Source organism: Bradysia coprophila, unplaced genomic scaffold, assembly GCF_014529535.1.
Source record: "Bradysia coprophila strain Holo2 unplaced genomic scaffold, BU_Bcop_v1 contig_232, whole genome shotgun sequence".
In the NCBI taxonomy this organism is placed as follows: domain Eukaryota; kingdom Metazoa; phylum Arthropoda; class Insecta; order Diptera; family Sciaridae; genus Bradysia; species Bradysia coprophila.
The window spans coordinates 14,998,834-15,025,663 of record NW_023503493.1 but is presented as its reverse complement, the minus strand read 5'-3'; the positions used below and the strand labels follow the sequence as shown (position 1 = coordinate 15,025,663).

The following is a 26,830-nucleotide window of genomic DNA, read 5'->3' as shown; positions in this document are numbered from 1 at the left end:
GTGTTTGTGAACTTAAAATCCATTGGTTCTCGTAACTAACTATTTTGGTTATGTACTTAACGAAAAATTGAACAGTTGAAAAGCCACCTTACAAATTTTGTAAATGCGCTAACTTGACAAAAAGTTCGCGTCATTTCGTCGTACACCACTCAGTGGCAGGTATGGACAATTCATACAAGTCAGAGGAGATTTCTAAGGTTTAGTCCTGTTTTTGCGTCGAACGTGCTTTTTGGTTGTCAAAGACATTAGGAAATTAGTCCAGCCAGAACAAATTTTGACATTAATTTGGCCATATCATTGAGAACACTTTAAACAGAGAATTAAATTGATGCTAGAGAATTTATGAGTTTTTTATGATTTTGAATTGAATGTATCATTACTATGAGGCTATATGGTCCCGAATTGTAACGATTGCATACGATTCAAACGTATGCTAGAACCCATCATTCAATTCATTAATATTTTATTGCGTTTTGGCAGCTATATAAAAAGCCAATTCACGCCGTAATTGCGCCTCAGAATTTGAATTTTATGTGAATGAATAAAATATGAACCGAAAAATAAATGTCAACGCTTCCTCATAATGAGAATGGGCAATTTAACGCGGCGTAAGATAGACGGTTGAAAACTCCATTTTGAATTTGTAGCGCACTTACGGCGTAAATTGTAGCAATCAGTTCCGCTGAAAATAGCAAAATTCCGTTCCGTTTACAGTTGAGTCCCTAGATTGACACAGTATTTTGGTAGATGTGACTATAATCAGAGCTATTTTATAGTAGAGTCGAAATATAAAAACCCAAAAATTTGTTTCTTGGCACTTTTGTGTTATCTACGTGTATCTCGTTATTACTGGGTGCAATACTGATAAGCTGCGAGGAAACGACGGTCGACTCAGCTGAATTAGAATGATTCTCGACCGTTGTCATTGAATGAGTGACCGTTCGAAATATCAGAAACTAAAGCTAAATTGGCCTATTATATTGCGCCAGCAATAAACTGTCGCATAATACAAGGACCATTATTATTGTCTCGGTACATGAATAGTCCTCAGGCTGAATCTCTTATATCATTTACTACAATTCGATGCGAAGCTTGAGTGATCAGTCCTTGGATCATTCATTCCACTTCGACTATAATCACACGATTTTAGTCCTTGTGTAACATCATTCAGATCAACATTTCATGGTTTATCTTAAAATAAGATCGACTTTTCTAAGTTCTTCTCTTTCGGCTAAAAATCGAAAACTACAGAACTTGGTTTTGGTATTTATCAACGCACTTCAAGCATGAATGGTACTCTAAATAGGGTACTGAAATGTGACAGTGTGTCACACAACTGTAAAACAATGTAAAAACATTTTCATATAAAATTAGAGTACTTTCTGTACCTGACCCCTATGATCACTTTTTCTTGAAGTGCGTTGTATTATGCAATACCGGTAATCCAGTTTTCGGAATACCGGTTTCTATTCGCTATAGTGAACAGTCTTTTGTTATTCTAATACCGATTCACATTCGCTATTGTGAACAGCCTTTTGTTATGCTGTCGCCGTAAATCCAGATATCTAGCAGCCCGTGTGTTTCAGATAACGCCATTTTTCATTATTTAATTTTGATTGAAAACTACTCCGCGAGTGAAAATGGTCGAAAAAGATTCAGCATTTCATATTATATTGCCTTTCTGTGTCGAAACAGAATATGATCCGTTTTTAGCGGTACTAAAATGTGCCGTTGCACGGGAAGTCTTAAAAAATAATGATTTATTTTGTGCATTTAAATCCGCGATGGAAGGAGAAGATTTTTTTCTTAAAAATAAGGATCTTACCCATTGTTGGAAGACTCTTGAAACCGAAACGCAAAAGAAGCGACAGATGAAACTACTAGGTTTCTGGGCTATAGCCAATTTTCCTACATTGGGAGATAGATTGTTTGGCGAGGCGTTTCAGTCGTCTCGCAGAGAAAAAATTTTCGTTGCTGGAGGCACGTACGTCCAGGCTGAGGAGATTGATCAGCTCGTGTTTTCCAAAATAAAACTAAACGTGATCAGATTAACAGTCCATGGAAGCACTCGCAACAAATTAAAACATTTTGTAGAAGTGCCGGATTCTGTTGGTGCTGGTCGACTCAATGAATTAAAAATTTCGAGAAAAATGGATTCGTTTGACGTGCACAATAATTATCTACAAAGTTGCTGGGACGCACTGAAATGTGGAAAATATGTGATGGATTCTGATAACGAGGTGAGCTTAATTAATTCTTCACATTTCTATCTTAGGGACCATACATAAATTCCATCCTATTTCTCCCCTTCACTAAGAACGTCCGCTTTTGAAAATTAAAATGATTCCATCACAATTTAGAAAAACACGCAAATCTTACCTAATAGTTGCATATATTTTTGTTCAAATTTCTATGATAATTCCCGTCTAGGATATACTCCATTGTCACCGTTAGTCCCACTTTCGACCCTTGAGAAAGGACGGGATTTATAGACTTTCTCTTAGACTGACTAGCCACACAATGACCGTTTTCTCTGCGTGCAATAAAAGTATCGGGAAGTAGGAAAACTGTGGCATTATCAGAATCTCTTCTGCCCTGCTGTGGAGTATGCATAATTTGTGAATGGTCCCTTGTGTTTAAATTAAATTTACATGATAAAATGAAGTTGAGGTCCTCGTCGTGCATGTTCCACTTAGGTTAAATATATCATTCTTCACAGCAGGAAAATGAAACGGTAATATATCCGTGCGTGACAACAACAATGGATGAAAGCGAGACTGGTCCAATCGAAAATGAGCGAGAAATGCCGCTACCTAAACGGCAATGCCGTCTTCATCGCAGTGAACAGTTTGGAATAGATTTTGTGGATAATACGGGCGGTGGATCAACCATTGGTGAGTATTGCTACTGAAACGAGTGATCTAAACGATTAAGCTTCTAAGAAAACTTGCTGTTCTCCTTGCTATGACGGTTTGATTGAAAATTGTCGGTCTCAGTTTACGGCATGGCATTAAAATGTCGTCGAACAGAATATGAGCGAAACTAGAAACGCACTAAACTAATGTACCAGAAAGTGTTTTTTCACTTACCTGATAAGACCGAAACGAGTACTTGGTGACAAGCATTCAACCGTCTTGGAACATGTGATTTTAGATTACGCAAACAAACGCGAAAAACATAGCTAACGCCGACCCGTACGAAACACCTATTCGTATCAAAAGCCTTTAATGTGAAACTCTTCATTTCTCTTACTTCATTTTCTTCTCTGCTGAAAAACTATTCTTCCTTTTAAATCACTTACATTATCCACTCTTTGCCTTGTTATCATATACAATTAAATTGCCGGAGGCAATATAGACAGCCCCGTACGAAGTCAAATTTCATAAATTCCTATATTTACCTATATTTCACTGTAAATAAACATTTCACAGAGGAATATGCTATTATATAGCTCTATATGCCTGTATATAGCTCAATATAGCTGTATATAGGTATATATAGATGTCCATATATGGAATCTCTGAAACCCCTCACACTTAACACATTATTTCCATGTTAACAGAAACTCTCTAAGCATCATTTTTCCCACTTTATATCACTTTTAATAAAATCCAATATGGCCGCCGGCAGCCATTTTGTAAGGAAACCAAAAATAGTACCGACGCTTTACATTCGTTAATACCTTTCAAACAAAAAAAATCATGAAATTCGGTCAAAATTTACTCGAGATATTGACAAAATACGCCACGTTCACTGTACGGCCGAGTAGCCAGATAAGAGCTCACTCCAAGAGACCTAGCTCACGCTCCGGAGAACATAATTTCATAAACTTTTTTTTTCCCTGATTGGTACGGTCAATACCTATCTAATTAAGCTAAAACGAACGAAATATGTTCAAATTTGGCCGACCTACAAGCAAAAACTGCTTGCCGCCCTGTGCCTGTTTCACACCAAGGGGTCTAACTCACGAGTCGGTCATCCGATTTCCATAAACTTTTTTTTGTCGGTATTGTAAATATCTTTCATTCGATGTATCATTTACGAGTATAGCGTTTAAATGTCCGGAGATATCTTCGAAAAACCGTAAAGCACTTATTGGGCCCCAGCTCAGGAGGGGTCGATCCAAAATCACTCATCTTCGAACTTAGCCTGTCTTTAGACATTACCAAACGGGGAAAAAAAGAATTTTCAAAATCGGATGCGTTTTACTCAAGTTATCGTGCAGACAGACAGACGGACGGACGGACAGACGGACATTTTTTTTCTTGCTGATTTGGCATCTCTGGACAACCACAATAGGTTTCCCCTTACTCAGGGAGTCCAATTCGACGTGTTACAAACGTATGCGTAAACCTATAAGACCCCAGTACTTCGTACGGGTCTAATAATATCCCTGGATGTAACTTGAATATGTCAGAGACAGAGTAAATAGCAGGTCTACGAGGATAATCGTACGTTGGAGCTTGATTTGATTCGGTAAATCATTTTAATTTTGTCTTTGACTGACTGCTGCGCAATTAGAAAAGTCAATCTTGCTTCTACCAAAAAAGGGACAGTGATTAGTATTTTCGATACTTAGAGCTTATTTTCGGATAGTGAAGACTAAGAAATCGGCGTCACAGCTAGACGAGGCAATAGGGAAACTCTACGATTACTCATTTTGACGAGTCAAAGTCTTCAGTGGCCTAGCCTGAAAGGCGTGAGTTACCCAAGCCTCTAATCAAGACTGCAAACAGCAATTCTGATAGAGCAAGCCAATTTGAGTTGATTTGTTTTGCCCATATGTTATACACTTTCGTACGAGGCCCCTTTTAAAATTGACGTTTCCACTGACTGCCAAATACCGGAATTACTTACTTAATACATATGAATCGATTAAGAAGAAATAACTAAATCGATTTTCTACAGATTCTCGAAATGTGTCGACACTTGATGTGCAACTTTATCAAGGATTCGGCAGTCATGTGCAAATGGATGTTGAACAAGGAGATGGAGATACAAACGGAGGTGAGTAAAATTACTTGCAATGTTTTATTTCGCTTCGTAAAAAGGCTGAAATCTAAAGTGAGATCTGACGAACGTGACGAACGCGTTGCCAGTTTCATTTGCGAAGCTTTCTAACGACGTGTTATAAACATTAAGTTCATAAATGAAGTCATGATTGTTCTTCTTACTTCGTCTAATATCCCAGCTCCTTTTTTATAGTCTGTTTCTCACCCTTCCCCAAAGTAATATTTCATCTTCGAAACTTTTTTCACTAAAATACACAGCAATTATTTCCGAGTACTCACCTAGTTCAAATCGATGTTAAGATGATAGATAAATAGATAAATATGACGTCTGTTATTTCGATCTATTTTAATTGTTAATCGAGCCTTCAATTAATTTGTAATTTTTTTTCGTCTGTATTTAGTATCAGCTAGGCCCAAAAATTTGCGAAGAAATTCACAAACTTTTGTGAGTTGTTCCGATTTAGAAAAAATTGCAAATCTTAGGCTATGAGAACAAGACATCTATTACCTAATGAACTAACTCAACTCGTTTATTTTTATAGACTCGCTTCGAGCAATTGTCTTGAAAATTCGAGACGACGTTGAAAATTTGGCAAAATCCATTCAAGCTCAGGAATCTGAGCGAGCTCACGTCATGGTAATTAATCAAAAAGATACTGAACTTGCTCGTATCAATGAATCACACAACGAATTGGAAGAAACGAACAAAAAATTACTCACCAATCTCGTTAACCTGGAAAAGGAAATCGATAGCTACAAGGAAATAATCGCGTCATTGAAATTCGAAAACGACACCAAAACTCAGCTCAATGACAAAATCAAGCTTGAACTGGCTGCTAATACTGAATTGAATGGACGATTAAAGACCGATGTTGAGCTTTTGCTCAAATCTTTAACCGAAGCAAAAATAGAGGCCGAGTCACACAGAAAGGCTACCGACGAGCTCGCATTGCTGAAAGCTAAAAATGACCAAACTGCTGCAGAGCTGCTTTCCGAAAAGGCAGCAAGTTTCAAGTTGAATGCAAACATGAAAGTTGAAGCGGAATGGCTGCGAAAAAAGCTGTACGAAGCAGAAAAGGTGATCCAGTCGAACGAAGCATTCAAAGCGAAAAGTGCTGCCATCGTTGCTGAACTCAATTCTGAAATTGAATATATGGCGAAAGTTAACTCCGAATCGGCGGTGAAAAATGTACAGTTGGCTCGCGAGATAAATTTCTTAAAACAGCACGACAAGCAAACTAACGTGGATGCCTTTAGTCGGGATGAAGAGGTTTGTTTATTTTCAGCATTTTACAAATAATTAAATCAACCTGTCTGAGGGTAAAGCGAAAATCAAAAAATAAATCCGTTCGTTCGTCCGCTCCATTGTCCTACATTTTTTGACCGTGGATTTATTTCTAAGATTTATTTTAATTCAAAATAATATTTGGTCTATTATTTCCCGATTTGAATGCCTCCCCTCCCATAATGGACCAGATTTCTGAATGGCCCTATTATAAGTAAAAATTCCGAGACAAATTTGGGACATAAAATATTTTGAGTTAGTTGAAATTAATATTAAATCTGTTCTGAGTGTAGCAGATGTCGATCCTATCACGAACGAATCCGTAGTGTGGTCGTGTAATGTATAAAACGTGAACCGAAAAATATGTTTTGCTCGCAGCACCTCGCGGGAACTCTGCATTATTATGCTAACGTTAATTTGGAAACTCGTTTCCACAGGCAGGGTCTACCTAGTAAAATAAACTAGGTTTGGAGAACGTTATTTTGACTTGTTTGGTTGCATCCCTTGCCTTCGGTCTGAACTACAAACACCACATTATGGCTTGACTTACTTCACTTACTTGGTACACTTTCTAAAGGAAATTTTGATGTGTCACACGAATATTAAGTTACGCAATGATAACATGTGTTTTCTCTCCGTGTTTTAGTACTTTCGTAAACCAAGGACCGAAACCACGACTGAAATGGAATCGAATCGTGACGACCCGACTAAGTTTGATCCAACTAAATCTGAGTTCATTGGCAGTGACAGAAAAGACGACGAAGAAGTAAGTTGACGTAACCACTATTTTATGGGAAACTAATCGCCATGGGATATTTTTCACACGAATTGAAAATCCTACGAGGCATAAGCTACGACTGGGATCGCATAGGAGCTACAATGTCTAGTACAAATTTCTGCTTAATACAGGCATTAAACATCTTTTTACGGGACATGTTTTATTATATAAAGGATTAGTGGGAATACCACCATTGGAGTTTTTTTGATGCTCCCGATCAGTTACTCAATTGTATAAAAATGTCGTTCGTGTTCGTATATAAAGTATGATGAAAGGCATTCCCAGACACAAGATTCGGGAAAGACTCGTAATAATCAAACTGGGAGCCTCAAAACTTCAGTTGATATTATTCTTGCATCTATCCACCATAAAACAAAACAAATCCCATAGAAATTGTTGCCTACACCTAAAATGCCATGAATGATTTTCCTGACATGTGAGAGGTGAGACCATTACTATTGACTGCTTAATATTGTTAATATGTTTTAATATGTTATATTAATCGAGGTCCTAGTGAACCGTACCTCGTTCAAATTTTCTGAACATGTTTCATGCAGGAAAAAAAACTTAATCTGGGGATAAAAACCACAAATCATAACATAGTGAGACAGACCATCTTAGACCAAATTTCCAAATACGTGTGAAATACTATAGTTGCATATTACTTTGTCATTTCTCATAAAATGGCCTCGACGAAATAGTTCTTAAATAGTACTTAAATACCCGGTTCAAAGTCTTTCAGAATCCCTTCCTATAGCTCAGCCTTACTCAAAAATTATTTGAACCAGCGTGTTTGTCCCTTGACTGTATGAAAAATAAAAATTTATTTTAGAACCCAGGAGAGAGATTACGGCGTCACTTTTCTTTTCTCTATTCAATCAAAACTCTACCGAAAGAGAACAATTCACTACCTCATTGAAAGGTGTCGCTGCAACAAAACCAATGCCATCAGCAAAATAATTAATTTTTTGCTCGACGTATTTTAGTCAAATAAAATGCCATCGTGTATCACATGATCTCAGGACTCCGGAACAGTCATCAGTTTTTCAATCTTCCCTATATCGGCTTGGGTTTAAGGATTTGAAAAAACGTTTGCTGCTGTTTCATCACATCCTTTTTTAAGACTTATCGCCAATATAGGACCGATTTAAAAAAAAATCTTTTCCAGAGTCCTGAGGTCATGTGCCACACGATGGCATTTTCTAAAATCCGTCGAGTAAAAAATAATTATTTTTCTGATGACATTGGTTTTGTTGCAGCGACATCTTTCAATGAGATAGTTCTCTATCGGTAGAGTTTTGATTGAATATAGAAAAGAGGAGTGACGCCGTAATCCCTCTCCAGGGGATTCTAAAAAAAACTTCTTCACAAACTTTCCATGGTGATATAGTTCTTACGCAACGTGGTTAAAGTTATATCTACAGATTTATTGATATTTTTTTTAGGAATTTGAAACGGATGATGCATTTGTGAAGGAGTGTCGTCCGAAGCTGCTAAAATTGAAATTTGGGTGGATGAAGTTCTCGAACAAGAAGAATGCCAAATTCTACGCTGGCTTCGTCTACCCTCCAGACGAAAATGGAAATAACCGCGCTCTCAAGATCATCAGTTCTGGGTACCCTGACCTAAAGCCAAGCGAATATTTTAACTTCAACGAAAATCTATCTGAATTTGAAAAAAGACCTGCGGAAAAAACGGCACTGAAAAAATTTAATTTGAAATTTAAATTTAATTTAAATTAAATAAAATGGATTGCTGAAGGAGATTTATTTTCTAAACCAACCAAAGGATAGTTCAAACCTGCATCTGATCCTGAACCTGTTTATTCAGTCCGAATCGAACTCTTGCGAGTCTACCTTACCTAGAATTACTTATTAAGTGTTGGTCTTGCGGGACGCGAAGTTGGAGGCGAAGTTTCACTCAAACATTTCAAATCATACAATGGTGTGCTTTGCAGCACTGATCAGCATCGAGACTAATGCTTAATTACCGATTACTAGCTCTCGCGAAAAATCTACACCCCCTCTTCCACCTACAGTCTCAAATTTTTTTCATGCAATTTGATGACTTACTTTGAAGGTATTTTTGATGGCAGGAGCTCAGAAGGACTCAAATGATAGAGAAATATCACTTCACTCCGTCATTTGAGATTGAGCTATGTGCCATTTGGAGTGTACAAATACCTAATGGTCATCTCGAAGGCGAAGTAAGTGAAGTTTGTTAACAAGCACTTATATGTTCCGCAGCGTTGAAAATTGGTATCGTTTCATATGTGATGGAGTAATCCGACATCGACACATAAACTCGTTTAAAAATCGCATGAGTTGATTAGCAAATATGGCTTGAATAAAACATCGACCGATAACGCGCATTTTCTGGTGGTCGATTTTTATTACATTTTTGTACCTAGAGTTGCCTACCACCAATTCAAAAAATCTGAAAAAATTGTCTACTGTACATATTTAAAGAAATAAATCATAGACGAAATATGTTTTACATGCTACATGCGTCGAAAACCGTACTTTTCATGTTTTAAGCACTTCTTTCGACGCCCTCAGCATGTAATATATATTACACACTTGTCACGAAGAAGTCGTGGCTTGCCGAGACTGATAGTGACAAGTGTGTACTCTATTTTATCACATAAGCGAAAACGAGACAACAATATAGACCTGAAGTCATCCGAACACCGCGCGTATGTGATAATAGTACATTACTATGCAAGGGAAGTAAAGTGATATCTCGTATCCAGATGAGAAAAAGTATCCGAGGGCGGCAGCCCGAGGTACTTTTACTCATCGTGATACGAGATATCACTTTATTTCCCGTGTGTAGTACGACGTTTTACTATGCGAGTGATGTAAAGGTTATTGCCTATACATGTAATAGCCTTATTACAAGCACCAGCATAGTAAAATCCATTACATAACTCGGGATAAAAATGAAAAGTCTTGCTTTCGTGTGTTTATTGACCTCAGCTTCGCCTCGACAAAATTCACACAAAAGCTCTACTTTTCAACTTTCTATCCCTAGTTATGTTATAGTACATTACTGTACCAGTGAAGTAATTTCATATCTCGAGATATCAAATTATTTCACGTGTAAAGTATGGCGTTTTACTTTACGAGCGAGGGAAAGGGTCTTCACTAGTGAGGGAAAGGGTCTTCACTAGTGAGGGAAAGGCCACATTACCTCACTAGTAAAGTAAAAAACTATTTTCATACCTAGGACCCGAATCGGACTCTGTATCGGATATGAAAAATATTATTCGTACCACGGACTAAAAGTCTTTTTAGGTTTCAAAACGCAAGTTGTACTGAACCGCCACACAGATGTAGTGAACCACCGGTTAGTTATAGTGAACCGCCAGGTAGTTGTACTAAACCGCCAGGTAGTTGTATCGAACCGCCAGGCAGTTGTAATGAACCTCCAGGCAGTTGTAATGAACCGCCAGGCAGTTGTTATGAACCGCCAGGCAGTTGTAATGAACCGCAAGGCAGTTGTAATGAACCGCCGGCAGTTATACTGAACCGCCAGGCAGTTGTAATGAACCGCCAGGCAGTTGTAATGAACCGCCAGGCAGTTGTAATGAACCGCCAGGTAGTTGTTATGAACCGCCAGGTAGTTGTAATGAACCGCCAGGCAGTTGTAATGAACCGCCAGGCAGTTATTATGAACCGCCAGACAATTATTATGTACCGCCAGGCAGTTATTATGAACCGCCAGGCAATTATAACGAACCGCCAGTGGTTATACTGATCCGCCAGCAGTTATAATGAATAGTCAGGTAGTTGTACTGAACCGCCAGGCAATTATAACGAACCGCCAGTGGTTATACTGATCCGCCAGCAGTTATAATGAATAGTCAGGTAGTTGTACTGAACCGCCAGGTAGTTGTACTGAACCGCCAGGCAGTTATTATGAACCGCCAGGTAGTTGTAATGAACCGCCAGGCAGTTATAATGAACCGCCAGGCAGTTATAATGAACCGCCAGGCAGTTATTATGAACCGCCAGGCAGTTATTATGAACCGCCAGGCAATTATAATGAACCGCCAGGCAGTTGTAATGAACCGCCAGGCAGTTGTAATGAACCGCCAGGCAGTTGTAATGAACCGCCAGGCAGTTGTAATGAACCGCCAGGCAGTTGTAATGAACCGCCAGGCAGTTGTAATGAACAGCCAGGCAGTTGTAATGAACAGCCATGCAGTTGTAATGAACCGTCAGGCAGTTGTAATGAACAGCCAGGCAGTTGTAATGAACAGCCAGGCAGTTGTAATGAACCGCCAGGCAGTTATTATGAACCGCCAGGCAGTTATTATGAACCGCCAGGCAGTTATTATGAACCGCCAGGCAGTTATTATGAACCGCCAGGCAGTTAATATGAACCGCCAGGCAGTTAATATGAACCGCCAGGCAGTTAATATGAACCGCCAGGCAGTTAATATGAACCGCCAGGCAGTTAATATGAACCGCCAGGCAGTTAATATGAACCGCCAGGCAGTTAATATGAACCGCCAGGCAGTTAATATGAACCGCCAGGCAGTTAATATGAACCGCCAGGCAGTTAATATGAACCGCCAGGCAGTTAATATGAACCGCCAGGCAGTTAATATGAACCGCCAGGCAGTTAATATGAACCGCCAGGCAGTTAATATGAACCGCCAGGCAGTTATTATGAACTGCCAGACAGTTGTAATGAACCGCCAGGCAGTTAATATGAACCGCCAGGCAGTTGTAATGAACAGCCAGGCAGTTGTAATGAACAGCCAGGCAGTTGTAATGAACAGCCAGGCAGTTGTAATGAACCGCCAGGCAGTTGTAATGAACAGCCAGGCAGTTGTAATGAACCGCCAGGCAGTTGTAATGAACCGCCAGGCAGTCGTAATGAACCGCCAGGTAGTTGTAATGAACCGCCAGGTAGTTGTAATGAACCGCCAGGCAGTTATTATGAACCGCCAGGCAGTTATTATGAACCGCCAGGCAGTTATTATGAACCGCCAGGCAGTTGTAATGAACCGCCAGGCAGTTGTAATGAACCGTCAGACAGTTGTAATGAACCGTCAGACAGTTGTAATGAACCGCCAGGCTGTTGTAATGAACCGCCAAGCAGTTGTAATGAACCGCCAAGCAGTTGTAATGAACCGCCAAGCAGTTGTAATGAACCGCCAGGCAGTTGTAATGAACCGCCAGGCAGTTGTAATGAACCGCCAGGCAGTTATTATGAACCGCCAGGCAGTTGTAATGAACCGCAAGGCAGTTGTAATGAACCGCCGGCAGTTATACTGAACCGCCAGGCAGTTGTAATGAACCGCCAGGCAGTTGTAATGAACCGCCAGGCAGTTGTAATGAACCGCCAGGCAGTTGTAATGAACCGCCAGGTAGTTGTTATGAACCGCCAGGTAGTTGTAATGAACCGCCAGGCAGTTGTAATGAACCGCCAGGCAGTTATTATGAACCGCCAGACAATTATTATGTACCGCCAGGCAGTTATTATGAACCGCCAGGCAATTATAACGAACCGCCAGTGGTTATACTGATCCGCCAGCAGTTATAATGAATAGTCAGGTAGTTGTACTGAACCGCCAGGCAATTATAACGAACCGCCAGTGGTTATACTGATCCGCCAGCAGTTATAATGAATAGTCAGGTAGTTGTACTGAACCGCCAGGTAGTTGTACTGAACCGCCAGGCAGTTATTATGAACCGCCAGGTAGTTGTAATGAACCGCCAGGCAGTTATAATGAACCGCCAGGCAGTTATAATGAACCGCCAGGCAGTTATTATGAACCGCCAGGCAGTTATTATGAACCGCCAGGCAATTATAATGAACCGCCAGGCAGTTGTAATGAACCGCCAGGCAGTTGTAATGAACCGCCAGGCAGTTGTAATGAACCGCCAGGCAGTTGTAATGAACCGCCAGGCAGTTGTAATGAACCGCCAGGCAGTTGTAATGAACAGCCAGGCAGTTGTAATGAACAGCCATGCAGTTGTAATGAACCGTCAGGCAGTTGTAATGAACAGCCAGGCAGTTGTAATGAACAGCCAGGCAGTTGTAATGAACCGCCAGGCAGTTATTATGAACCGCCAGGCAGTTATTATGAACCGCCAGGCAGTTATTATGAACCGCCAGGCAGTTATTATGAACCGCCAGGCAGTTAATATGAACCGCCAGGCAGTTAATATGGACCGCCAGGCAGTTAATATGAACCGCCAGGCAGTTAATATGAACCGCCAGGCAGTTAATATGAACCGCCAGGCAGTTAATATGAACCGCCAGGCAGTTAATATGAACCGCCAGGCAGTTAATATGAACCGCCAGGCAGTTAATATGAACCGCCAGGCAGTTAATATGAACCGCCAGGCAGTTAATATGAACCGCCAGGCAGTTAATATGAACCGCCAGGCAGTTAATATGAACCGCCAGGCAGTTAATATGAACCGCCAGGCAGTTATTATGAACTGCCAGACAGTTGTAATGAACCGCCAGGCAGTTAATATGAACCGCCAGGCAGTTGTAATGAACAGCCAGGCAGTTGTAATGAACAGCCAGGCAGTTGTAATGAACAGCCAGGCAGTTGTAATGAACCGCCAGGCAGTTGTAATGAACAGCCAGGCAGTTGTAATGAACCGCCAGGCAGTTGTAATGAACCGCCAGGCAGTCGTAATGAACCGCCAGGTAGTTGTAATGAACCGCCAGGTAGTTGTAATGAACCGCCAGGCAGTTATTATGAACCGCCAGGCAGTTATTATGAACCGCCAGGCAGTTATTATGAACCGCCAGGCAGTTGTAATGAACCGCCAGGCAGTTGTAATGAACCGTCAGACAGTTGTAATGAACCGTCAGACAGTTGTAATGAACCGCCAGGCTGTTGTAATGAACCGCCAAGCAGTTGTAATGAACCGCCAAGCAGTTGTAATGAACCGCCAAGCAGTTGTAATGAACCGCCAGGCAGTTGTAATGAACCGCCAGGCAGTTGTAATGAACCGCCAGGCAGTTATTATGAACCGCCAGACAGTTATTATGAACCGCCAGACAGTTATTATGAACCGCCAGGCAGTTAATATGAAACGCCAGGCAGTTAATATGAAACGCCAGGCAGTTATTATGAACCGCCAGGCAGTTATTATGAACCGCCAGGCAGTTATTATGAACTGCCAGACAGTTGTAATGAACCGCCAGGCAGTTGTAATGAACCGCCAGGCAGTTGTAATGAACAGCCAGGCAGTTGTAATGAACAGCCAGGCAGTTGTAATGAACAACCAGGCAGTTGTAATGAACAGCCAGGCAGTTGTAATGAACCGCCAGGCAGTTGTAATGAACCGCCAGGCAGTTGTAATGAACCGCCAGGCAGTTGTAATGAACCGCCAGGCAGTTGTAATGAACCGCCAGGCAGTTATTATGAACCGCCAGGCAGTTATTATGAACCGCCAGGCAGTTATTATGAACCGCCAGACAGTTATTATGAACCGCCAGGCAGTTAATATGAAACGCCAGGCAGTTAATATGAAACGCCAGGCAGTTATTATGAACCGCCAGGCAGTTATTATGAACCGCCAGGCAGTTATTATGAACTGCCAGACAGTTGTAATGAACCGCCAGGCAGTTGTAATGAACCGCCAGGCAGTTGTAATGAACCGCCAGGCAGTTGTAATGAACCGCCAGGCAGTTGTAATGAACAGCCAGGCAGTTGTAATGAACAGCCAGGCAGTTGTAATGAACCGCCAGGCAGTTGTAATGAACAGCCAGGCAGTTGTAATGAACAGCCAGGCAGTTGTAATGAACAGCCAGGCAGTTGTAATGAACCGCCAGGCAGTTATTATGAACCGCCAGGCAGTTATTATGAACCGCCAGGCAGTTATTATGAACCGCCAGGCAGTTGTAATGAACAGCCAGGCAGTTGTAATGAACAGCCAGGCAGTTGTAATGAACCGCCAGGCAGTTGTAATGAACCGCCAGGCAGTTGTAATGAACCGCCAGGCAGTTGTAATGAACCGCCAGGCAGTTGTAATGAACCGCCAGGCAGTTATTATGAACCGCCAGGCAGTTATTATGAACCGCCAGGCAGTTATTATGAACCGCCAGGCAGTTATTATGAACCGCCAGGCAGTTGTAATGAACCGCCAGGCAGTTGTAATGAACTGCCAGGCTGTTGTAATGAACCGCCAAGCAGTTGTAATGAACCGCCAAGCAGTTGTAATGAACCGCCAGGGAGTTATTATGAACCGCCAGGGAGTTGTAATGAACCGCCAGGGAGTTGTAATGAACCGCCATGCAGTTTTAATGAACCGCCAGGGAGTTATTATGAACCGCCTGTTAGTTATAGTGAACCGCCAGGCAGTTATAGTGAACCGCCAGGATGTTGTACTGAACCGCCAGGGTGTTGTACTGAAACGCCAGGGTGTTGTACTGAACCGCCAGGCAGTTATACTGAAACGCCAGTCAGTCATGTCGAATAACATATCGATTGGAGGTCAACATTTCAAAAATAAAACTAAACAAAAGACTTCTAAACAAAAGACCAAACAAAAGACTAAACAAAAGTTAGGCAGGTCCTCATTTACTCTCTTATAGCTATAATGAAAAATACAAGCGAGGAAAACACTCACTTCAATCGAGGTATACGGTAAACGGTTCTTCAGCGTTGGCTGCTGGCAAAGCGGTAAAGGAAATGGCCAATAAAAGTACGACCGGAAACAGTGATTTCCAAATCATCGTCGTTTGACAATTTAATTATCTAAATTATTCACAATTTAAGCAAACTACGTATGGTCCGATAGCGGTGACGTTCTTTTTATTATGCTAAAAATAAAGTGGCGACCAGATGACCCATACCTCTTATCTTAACGATAAGATAAGACATTGAAAAAATTACAAAGATTCGAAGTCTATTCGAAGATGACTTTAAAGGATGTGAGTCTTATCACACTAGGTAGTTGGATATAAATTTTCTGAATGAGATTCGATGTGGAGTGCCATAAAAAATCTCATCCATCACTGATAGACTTTGAATGTTTTGTAATGATTATTGTAATGATTTAGATGAAATCCGTCCTATTGCAGTTCCAGACACTTGTTATCCGTGACGGTGACAAAAAATGACTATACATAAGTGAACTCAATATTAATTCGTCTAGTATGATATAAAAATCTCCCAGCCACTTTACGTATAGCTGTACCAACGCTGGACAATGATATAGGAAGTACTTCGCCATTTCAGGTGTGTCACCACACAGTTAAGTCTACAGTTGCAATCCTCACTGAGTCCCATCTTATTCAGTTCATTTACCTTAGGTCGTTTTTACTGATGCTCGGAAGGTATGTACCTCGTGGTCTGCTTATGGCATCCCATCACAAACTTCGCTTGCCTGCAACTTGCCTTTCACTGTTTTTGATATCTCTCTTCCGTCTTCTTCTTCAGAAGCCGCCTTCTTCAGTTTATACAGTTACTTGAACATGATTTGTTGTCAGTCATTTACATGCAATGAGAATACTGTCAAAGTGGTGCAGTCGAATCTCTTCTCTTCAGTCGTTTAGCGTTCCGATTAAATTTTCTAATGACTAAAGCGATGAGTGATAAAGCCTCTTACACAACGCAAACTCATAAAAGATCAGGAAATGTTAACTAACATAACCTTAAATTGAAACAAAGGGATCATGTTTGTGTTTCGGGAAAACAAGAAATTTGGTTTGGGTTCAAAAGCATGTAAAATCCATTACATAGCTCGGGATAAACGTTGAAAGGTCTCGTTTTTGTGTTTAATGACCTCGGCTTCGCCTCGGATCAACAAAATTCACACTAAAACTCTATTTTTCAACTTTTTATCTCTTGTTGTCTAAAGAAATATTTTTGGTACTGAAATGAGAGTTATCCAAATTTAGTTCCATTAACTCAGCGCGTTCACTGAGCGACGAAAAAGTAGTATTTCTGTATGGGGGCTCCAACATGAGTGAGCGTTCGAGCTTTCAGGTCTTTCAGTTTATTGAGCAGCTTCGACTGTTAAAAATTATATTTGTGTCCACCAATATGGTGAGTATCAGACTGACAGGCGATACACAATCAATTGGTTATATTATCAATTCGGACTTTCTTGTAACATATACGAAAGTACTATTTTACAATCGAAAATGCCATCGCACTGAACACGCTCCAGTATTTAAATTCTATTTAATATCCCACGTCTACCCCTTTTATCAGAATTTATCGGCATCCATAAATTTTCCACAAAAATACCAGAAAAAAATCACTCATGACATTTTGACACAATCTGCATGAAAAATTGCCAATAAGGAAAATGTTTTCCTTTTTCCATACGGAAAAATGTTGTTTGAGTTCTCTGTTTATTCCACAAAATAAAAAATCCTTTCATTCCTCTGCTGCTGAATAAATTCAATGAAAATCTTTGGGTTCGAAATCATTTTCATAATTTTGGTATATACATTACGCTACGCGGGCTGATGAATCTATGGCTTTAACATTTACAACAAACATCGTTGGAGTTTAATTTACCTGACAATTGAAATTGAATATTCTTTCTTTTCGTTTTTTTTTTACATTTTCAATTCGATGATTATCTCTTCAATCCGAGCATTTCGAAATCCATCCGAACAAAGCTATCAAAACCATAGTTATAATCTCTGTGATTCAATCATCGATAAAAAAAGAATTTAAATTAAAAATGTCCGCATAACATGACAATAATTCGATTTATTTTATGTCGTTTTTTTTTTGTTCGGGCTGGTGAGATAAAACGTTAGGGTTGCATGTATGAGTTGTGACATTGGATGGATTTATTGGTGTTCGCCTCGAAGGCATACAAACCATTACTTTAACTTACAGGTAAATTTTACATTAATCTGTTAAACGCGGCTCACCGAAACCGCTAAAGATGACGGTTGCGATGTTTGTACATATGTAAAATGCTTGCGAACAGTAGTAAACAATTAATTTACTTGTTCTTCAACTTGAGACCAATTCACATCAACTTTGATACAACCAAATCATAAATTCGAAATGCGATTTTTTTTTATGCTATTATATAGCTCTTTCGTTTAATCAAATCAAGTTTATACAGTTTGTTTACAAATAATTCTTGTTAAAAATAAATTTACTATGCTGGTGCATGTAATAAGGCTATTACATGTATAGACAATAACCTTTACATCACTCGCATAGTAAAACGTCGTACTACACACGGAAAATAAAGTGATATCTCGTATCACGATGAGTAAAAGTACCTCGGGCTGCCGCCCTCGGATACTTTTTCTCATCTGGATACGAGATATCACTTTACTTCCCTTGCATAGTAATGTACTATTACAGTCTGCCAGACTTTTCCAAATTTATGTATGAAATTTCATCATTTTAAGTAATACTAGACTTAAAAATTAAAAAAAATTGAAATTTAATTGGAATAAATGAAATTGCAATAGGTTCATCACCTTGTAGATTGAAAAAAGCACGAAAAACAATCAATATTCTAAATTTTTTGAGTAAATACTTAACCTAGGGTTACAACAAAGTTTGTTGTGATCAAATCAAATTTGAAAGAAATCGTAATTCTCATAATCAGTTCGTATACAGGGGTCATTTTGGTGATACGAAATTACAAATAGGGATGCGGTTGTGTCTATAATGACAATAGCTTGGAATTATGGCCTCCTAACAGCGAGTGGGGAGGTTTATAGGTACAGTTAGCAATTCTTTCTGCTGAAAAGCTGCCAAATTCACTAATAACGTTGTTATCATGTGAATACGTCTTGCTAAGCATATTCATAGCCAAATCGTACAGGTGTACGTTAAGCCTCGGCACTTTCGTAACTTTGTGCAGTTCTTCAGTTCGAAATGCGATATTGACATGAACTATCGCTTCCAACTGTGAAACCCTTTTAATCCTACAAGGGCAGTTATGGTGATATCAATTCATTACCATCTTAACCTATTTACAAGAGACATCCGAAACGGGTATCATCAATAAATCTTGTACAACTCTTCAGATATGCATTTCTAGTGTTCGATCCTAAATCTATTACTTCGTCAACGAAAGACACCTTATCAAAACTTTCTTCTTTACTGCCTACCCCATGCGAAAGTTGAACATTAAATAGCTATTTGCCCCCTGTGAAAATGATCGATTACGTGTGTAATGTTGTCGGTTCACTTTCCGTTAATTTCTATGTGAAGTTCAACTTTCGGATGTGGTAGACAGCAAAACGGAATACACTGGTTCCTGCCATGTAATTCGCAAACATTTTGTGATAAAAGCAAACTCAAACTCCCAAGTGATGTATTTTTGAGCGAAAAGCTTCCACTTGTAGGCTTATCGAAAAGACAGTTCCCAATATCTTTACATGTCACGAAGATTTCTGGGGTCATTACAGCAAAAAATCGGTTGAACTGTGCTTCAATTTGTATGGAACGTCCGTAACGTAGTGACATACACCAACATAAAAAACTGAATTTATATGAGAATTTTGGACTACTGCGTAGTGAATTGAAATTCTGTTCCTTTGTCTGTTCTTGGAGTGCGTTGATTTGGTGGAAGAACTTTACACGGAGACTTCTCCAAGTTTTCTTTTACAAAATTTTACTTTTGATGACCGCGTTGTCTTTTATCTTATTTTCTCCCATCAATATGCCATGAGAAAATTGTGTTTTTTAGACGCCTGGTCGAATGACATTTCTAATTAGAAAACTGTAGTACTTTCTCTCCTGCGGGGAGAAAATAGATCTTTTCTCATCCGAACTGTCACTTTTTCGTTTTTTCGTCGAGAAAAACGGCAAAACACAACATACACGCATGAAAAATGTTGGGTTCTCGTCTGGGAGAAATAGGAAATTTCAATTCGAGCGAAATTGCATCATCTAGATTACATCGCTCTTGTTGGAATTTCCTATTTTCTCCAATCGATAAACAACTATTTCTCAACTCAGTGTTGAAAAGTAAAACTTTTGTTGCCATTTAGGAAAATATTGTTTCTTGTATGAAACTCGGTAATCTAGTACCTATAAAGCATTTGTCACTCGGTGACATAACTAGCTATCTTCCTCTATGCCCGTCTATGATTTCCCTTTATTGCACTATATCGTTGGTCGATTCTCCACCAATTATTGTCGACACTATCTGCGATCATTGATTCTAACCGGGTTTCATTTCGTTAAAATCGTGTCGTGACCGCAAAAATAATTTCCGTCTGTTGAACGATTTATAAAATTGTAAATATTCCGAATGGATTAACGAACCATAAGCTCTCGGACTCTGCCTCTGTGTGTATTACGATCTAGAAAAATGATCGCATGACACCATGAAATATCATTCGAATTAACATCAAACAAGAGAGATCGGTGTGCTACACAGACATTTAATATTCCACCGAGTGTAAATCGGTTCACATAATAAAATTAAAATTAAATATCCAATAAAACGATTAAAATTAGTTCATCTTAGAGAATGTATCATAATATCCACAACACACCGAGAGTGAAAGATTTATTAACACGCAGAACCGGCTACCTTTTTTGTACGTATAATAAGCTGAAAAGTTAAACGTATGATGAATTTCTTTCGGTTTTTTTTACCCTATATCTCAATACAATAGGCTAATAATATCAGCCACTGGAATTTGAAACTGACACTCTTCTTATAGTCTTTCTCAGGTTTGCATTGATTTTAATTTATTTCCATAGAAACTTTTCGGTTGAACGTGCACGTTTAGTACATACTTCAGATACATTCCGACGAAATGTGATCTAAGGTCGAGAATAGTTTATCAACTGGTCATATGGAAATCCAAATCGAGTCCGAATGTAAACTTTTATCCTTCTAAGAGTTTCAAAAAAAGTCCTAAACTAATGCTTTTCTAAGAGGCGACACAGTCGACTGACTACGAGACTATGCTCAAAAAGAATAAATCGTTAGTAATGACAGTGTACACAGACAAATTTTTACAATGATTTAAGGTCATTCGATTAGAGTAAACACCCCTCCATTTAACATATGTAATTTTCTAATAAAAGAATTAGGTCTTTTTCGTGTCGCTAGAGTTAAACGGCTTCACATAGTGGCGCGAAAGACACCTAATGCAAAGTTGAACCTTTCCTGTTAATATGCGTTCGTAAGAGACACTTCCTTTTCAATTGTTTCAGCCTTAGACAAATTATACCTAGACTGGTATTTTGTACGATAAAATGCGTCCCTAACATCAGTTGCTATAAGCCACATATATTGTAGGATTTTACGCCAATACATGAACGCGCTGACGCTTTTGATAGTTCCAATTTACCCACTTAATTAAGTGGGAAAACACATACCAATAAACATTTCGTATTTCACGTGGGGATCACATATTTTACGTAATTTTGTTCGAAATCTCCTCTCTAGGTCTTAGGTCTCAACATCTGGGCCACTTGGCTTATTAAAAAGAAAATCCAACTTGACGAAATGGTGTATTTTTGTCAAGCTAGATTTTTGGTATAATCTAGGCTAAAAGATGTTGACAGTTCGTGAAGTAATAGATTTACTAACATTCTTTTAATCAATCAATCAAAACGGGTTGGATTCGGTTTTTTTTTACTAGGCTCGGGTAACCCGCTCTTCTTTAGTCTAGATAGACCATTGTCAGGTCAGAACATTACAGTGAACAGACTCTCCACATCCAATTTCCAGTTCAACTCCTAACATCGTACATTTTATTAATATTCAATGTGACGTTATATTAAAAACGTTTCTGATACACAAACATACTAATCGGATTATCGTTTAAATTGCGTACAAAAGAGGGACCTCGGTACTCTCTGTTACACAATCTCTTTTAAACGCCGCCAAATGATGTGAGGAACAAGAAGTGAACGTGAATGGAGAAAAGAAAAAAAAAATCGGAAAAATTTTTGTTATTAATTCGTTCAATCAAATAAATGTGTCCATACAAATTACAAAACATCATATTAAATCCCGTGTATATATCAACACAATAATGCGTGAAATTAATATAGAAATATTAATATACACATATGCGACTGTTTTGTGTGTATATATATTGTACGGGAATGAGTAATGGTCTTAAAATATATATTGTGCGACGATAGGAGGAAGAAAATCTTTGTTGGATATGATAATCGCTCTGTGGAACCCCGATTGGCCATGTGAGTGTGTGTGCAGTTTAATAATTTTTTTTGCTGTAATTATGTCGGGGTATTTAATGACAAAACGTATTTGTGTATAACGAGAGATAATTTAATAGACTATGCCAAAATGATTTTTTTTCTCAATTTTTTTGCATAAAGTAGCTAGAAATTGAAAATAAAGATACCCGTGTCTCGTCTTTTGACGAAAAAACTTGAAACCGGAAAGATTTTCCACTTTATAAATTCCTGAAATATGTGATTTGCGCCATTTTCCACCCAAATTCCACATAAGGTCTTAAGTTTGCCACTTTACAATTACAGTAGTATTGTTCACTCAGTTCACCCAGTTTTGACTGATTCACTGAATTTTGTTTTGATGAAATGTCAAATCGCCACAGTTTATTAATCTCAAACAAGTTTGTGTCGAAAATTTGTAGTATTTCGCGTAAAACTTAGTGATTCAGTTTAAATTTCGTCCAGAAAATAGTTCCGAGTGTGCTTTTTCTATTGTTTTAAACAGAATGTAGGACAAATTTTCCGAAATAATTTTAAAGACGAATTAATTTGGTCAAACATTGTGGGTGTTGTGAAAATCTCATTTTTTAAAGCAATTTGGTGTCGATTATGCAATTCAGTGTTCAATTCCTCAAGTTTATGTGCCTAGAAATTCCCTGCAAAACGTTTCGTGCTAATTCAGTCGGTAAAATGTGAAGAAAACATGCAAAAATATGTTGCCATTCAGATAAACAAAATTCTTGACATGTCTGTTGTGAAGATAGTCGTAAGTGACACCACAAAACTGAAATTTTTTGTCCGTTAATTTAAAAAATGATTTTTTTGGCGGAAATGCTTTTATTTGAATGTGTGCATGATTCCGGTGAAATAAAATAGTGATAAAGTCACCACTATTGATGACCTTTAAAATGGCATCATTGGTTAAATATGATTGGCATAGTCTATTGAAAAATAATATTTGCAAACAGGAAAATCGTTAGGTTTAATTGGCACAACGATTTTTATGTGGATTAGACTATGAGTTACAATGTCGCTGAATTTTTGTTGAATTCATATTTTTAGGAGTGTTCATGGAGAGCGAAAATTCAGATAAATTTCACTGATCTATGGGTCAAAAAAGGAATAAGGTGTAAAAAGAAAGTGGAAATGTTGACATCGTGATCAGTTAAATTAACTGGTTTTTTCTCCTGTTTACATACAAATTTTGACATTTTGACATTTGCCTGTTATCACCCATTGAGCTTCGAGCTCAGTTAAATTGACTGGTCTTTCCACTGATTTGACGCTGTCCTGATTTTACACTGTATAAAGGAATAAAAAAGCATTGAGGGTAAGACCAGTTTAAATGTGTATGTAATAAGATGTGTCATTGGCTGTGTGCTACCAAAAGTGTGACACTATTCACTCTATTCACATATATTTTTTGCCGAAGTGTCTAGGAGGTGTGTGCTACTCGGTATTCTACTATCCTTACCACATGAAAAATGAGAACTAGTTCTATGTCGAACCGTATAGTTACTATTATAATTAACAGGTGTCACCACTTTAGAATTGATGAAAATTATGAATATTACCTGAATATTACCACTCGTCCTATTCATTTCATCGTGTAATCCACAGATTAGCTAAAATTAAGTGGTCAGAATTTGTTTCCGTGAACACTATATACTTACAGTGTTAAAAGATAGTAGAAATTTTGACATCAGTTGAGATCAGTTGAATTAACTTGTATTTTCCCTGTTTTTGCGCTCCTTTAACACTGCATAGACTGTTATGATGAAAGAGAAGGAAATATAGTTTGGATCAATTATTATAACCTGCCTAAGGCAGGCTGCCTTGGTGATACGTTAAATATTGCTACTCGTATGAAAATATTCAATGACCTCGAGGCAAGTTAAAATTAACTGGTCTTCGGTATTCTCGCTCTGATCTAGGGTTCAATATTTCCGAAATTTAGTGATATTCAACAAATTTTTCTACATTTCTGTACCCTTCTCTTATCCAAGGTATATAAACACTGAAGGTAATGCAAACCCTCAGCGGATCAGAGAAATTACGGATATCGACTTTCAGAAGAATTCATTTTTCCAATGTTGCCATCGTCATATTTTTTCTTGTGTCTTATGTTGTTGCAGCTGCTAAGTTTTGTATGGAATCGAATTCACCACACCGCTAGCTGAAACTTGACGCAAACAAATTACATTTTACGAAAATTGTTCATTGGATCACAATGAAGCACTTTTTTCAGTGCAGAAATTTTTATTTTCGCTCGATATATGAACCATGCTTTAGGGGTGAATTCATTTCTCATTCCTCTTAGTTTTGCATTCATTTCACTGTTTTGCTTAATAATTTGTTGTATACATATCTCGTGAGTTTATCACGATCAACATATTGTTTATTCGCATGGTCAATGTCTGTGTCACTGTAACTAAGAATAGCCGCTTCAATTGATTTCTTCAATTGCGCATCTTCAAAAAGAGATAAATCAAACTGAATCACATTGTATTTATATCGGTATATGTTGCGTATCTCAATACGTATACCGGTTCTATCTATTGCGGAAATGAATGGTTACAAGTTCAAGATTTTAGAGATTTATTTTTAAGCTAAATAATTAATGAGAAAACACATACTGGCAATGGACGATAACTATAAATGAATTTGAAAAATACGATCATCGTCTATACTTCGTTGGCTTTTGAAGTCAGGAAAGTGCAATTTTGTAAGAATCAGTACACTTTCAAGTTAAGTCAAAGTTTTTGGTAAAATTAGTTGACTGTAAAGTGATAGGCACTCATCAATTATAATTGTACGTATAAGAACTTCAGGTTCATCGCTCAAATTTACTCTCATAAAATGTTCTTTAATTATTGTGAAAGCCGTGTTACACAGTTGTTATACCGAATTGACCGACAACAGTGCTTCTAGCAATAACACTCGTCTGTCAGACGCCAAAAACCTTCAGTTTTTCATAGAAATTTGCGTGTTCACGCAAAGGTAGCATGATTTCTGTCTGTACAAAGAAATGCTAAGCCTATTCTAATACCATGAGTCTTCAAATTCTATGTTAATGTTAGAATTAGTGCTATGCCGACCAAAATTTCCTAATAACCAGTTACGGAAGGAGTGTTAAAGTATTTTTTTTGACTAAATTGTCATGGCTTACACTCGGTAAATTTCACTGAAGTGCAGAATTTGCAACAGCTGGTGTTTGTGCTAATGTTTATATTGTCATTTTGCTACAAAATTCTACTTTTGCGATTTTCGAAAAGCGTCTCAGCAAAAGAGCACTATATCGCAGTACTGTCACGGATTGACGCTGTCGGAAAGTCGGTATTTGATCACTTCATAATAACAATGAAAACAATGGAAAATTTGATAGAAATATCAATAATATAACCAGCTTTTGTCTCATGTTTCTTGTAATAATAGTCAATTTTTTGAAGACCACATTGTCACAGGAAAAATCTTTTAAATTCAAATTTTTCATGAATTTCTTTAGATGTCATTATTTTTGCGGAGAACAAACGGTAGGAACGACGACGTATTCGAGTATTTGAGAAACAATGTTCGAGGACAGACGGCATACCAGATAACTGCAGCAATTCAAGCAGAAACGAAGGAACCTCTGAAGGGCCACAAGTATAGACAGTTGCAGAGGATTAAACTCGAACAGTCGCCACATGATGATGATAGCACCGAAGCAATGAAACTTAACGGTTTAGATGATGAGGAGAGGATTTTCGTGACTTCATTTGGATTATGCGTTAACTTCATTCACTGAATGGACGGAGTCAGAGCATTTTGATCTTCACAGTGTTGTGTGAATTCAAGAAACTGCACAAGCCAGGTGAAGTTTATTTTTTTAAGCTTACAATATTGAATATATTTCCATTGAAAAAACCTAAAACTTCATAAATATGAGTTTACTTCGTAATGCATCTACAGTCAGTATTTTCATGCCATAAAAAATAAAAGGCAAAACAAATGAGCAACGGTTAGCACGGGGTCCATAATATAATTCCAAAGTATGATCTTCATGGCCGTTTGAAATGCAATCCACGTCAAGAAATGTCATCAACGTTAAAAAAATCTCATACAAATGAATGAATGAACGAAACATTTAACGAAACTTAAGTGAGGTTATGTCTTGAACATGATCTGTAGTATAGTGGCACCTTTTTGGTTCTAGGATTACTATTACTTACAAAACCCAACTTTGCATCCCGAATCCTCTTTCATTGTTGATGCCATTTTTATGAATTAGTACAGCCTAAATGAAAGAGGAAGGTGGAAAGTTAATTTTTGGAACTGATGATACTGATTAATGGAACACTAGGTAACACATTTATAAACACAGTAGATATGTTGATGCCAACTAGGGGCCGTTCATAAATTACGTAACGCTAGAGGGGGGAGGGGGGGGGGTATGAGTCAAGCGTTACGGTTCTAACAAAATTGGGTCAAACTTGACCCTTTTAGCGTTACAGACCCGGGGGGGGGGTCTGAAAAATGTTGATTTTTGCGTTACGTAATTTATGAACGGCCCCCTACCGCATTGACTGATTGTCGCAGCACAACGTTTTTCACAACAAAGGCTTCCGAAGTTTCTG

The 26,830-nt window shown here is 38.4% G+C and overlaps 1 protein-coding gene and 1 long non-coding RNA gene across 3 annotated transcripts; both read left to right on the top strand.

Moving 5' to 3' along the window:
* Positions 1 to 1,430: 1,430 nt before the first annotated feature.
* LOC119076893 lies at positions 1,431 to 8,827 on the top strand. Of its 2 annotated transcripts, none has more exons than XM_037183897.1 (6): positions 1,431 to 2,240; positions 2,723 to 2,894; positions 4,909 to 5,007; positions 5,555 to 6,282; positions 6,944 to 7,063; positions 8,521 to 8,827. In XM_037183897.1, exons 1-6 carry the CDS (start codon positions 1,641 to 1,643, stop codon positions 8,815 to 8,817), a joined length of 2,016 nt encoding a protein of 671 aa, XP_037039792.1. In that variant the 5' UTR covers positions 1,431 to 1,640; the 3' UTR covers positions 8,818 to 8,827. The 2 variants fall into 2 exon arrangements, with proteins under 2 accessions (XP_037039792.1, XP_037039791.1); XM_037183896.1 differs by having other exon boundaries at positions 2,720 to 2,894.
* Positions 8,828 to 24,874: 16,047 nt separating this feature from the next.
* On the top strand, positions 24,875 to 26,132 carry LOC119076916. The gene is made up of 2 exons (XR_005087715.1): positions 24,875 to 25,026; positions 25,720 to 26,132. It is a non-coding gene; the product is annotated as an uncharacterized LOC119076916 (long non-coding RNA).
* Positions 26,133 to 26,830: the final 698 nt, after the last annotated feature.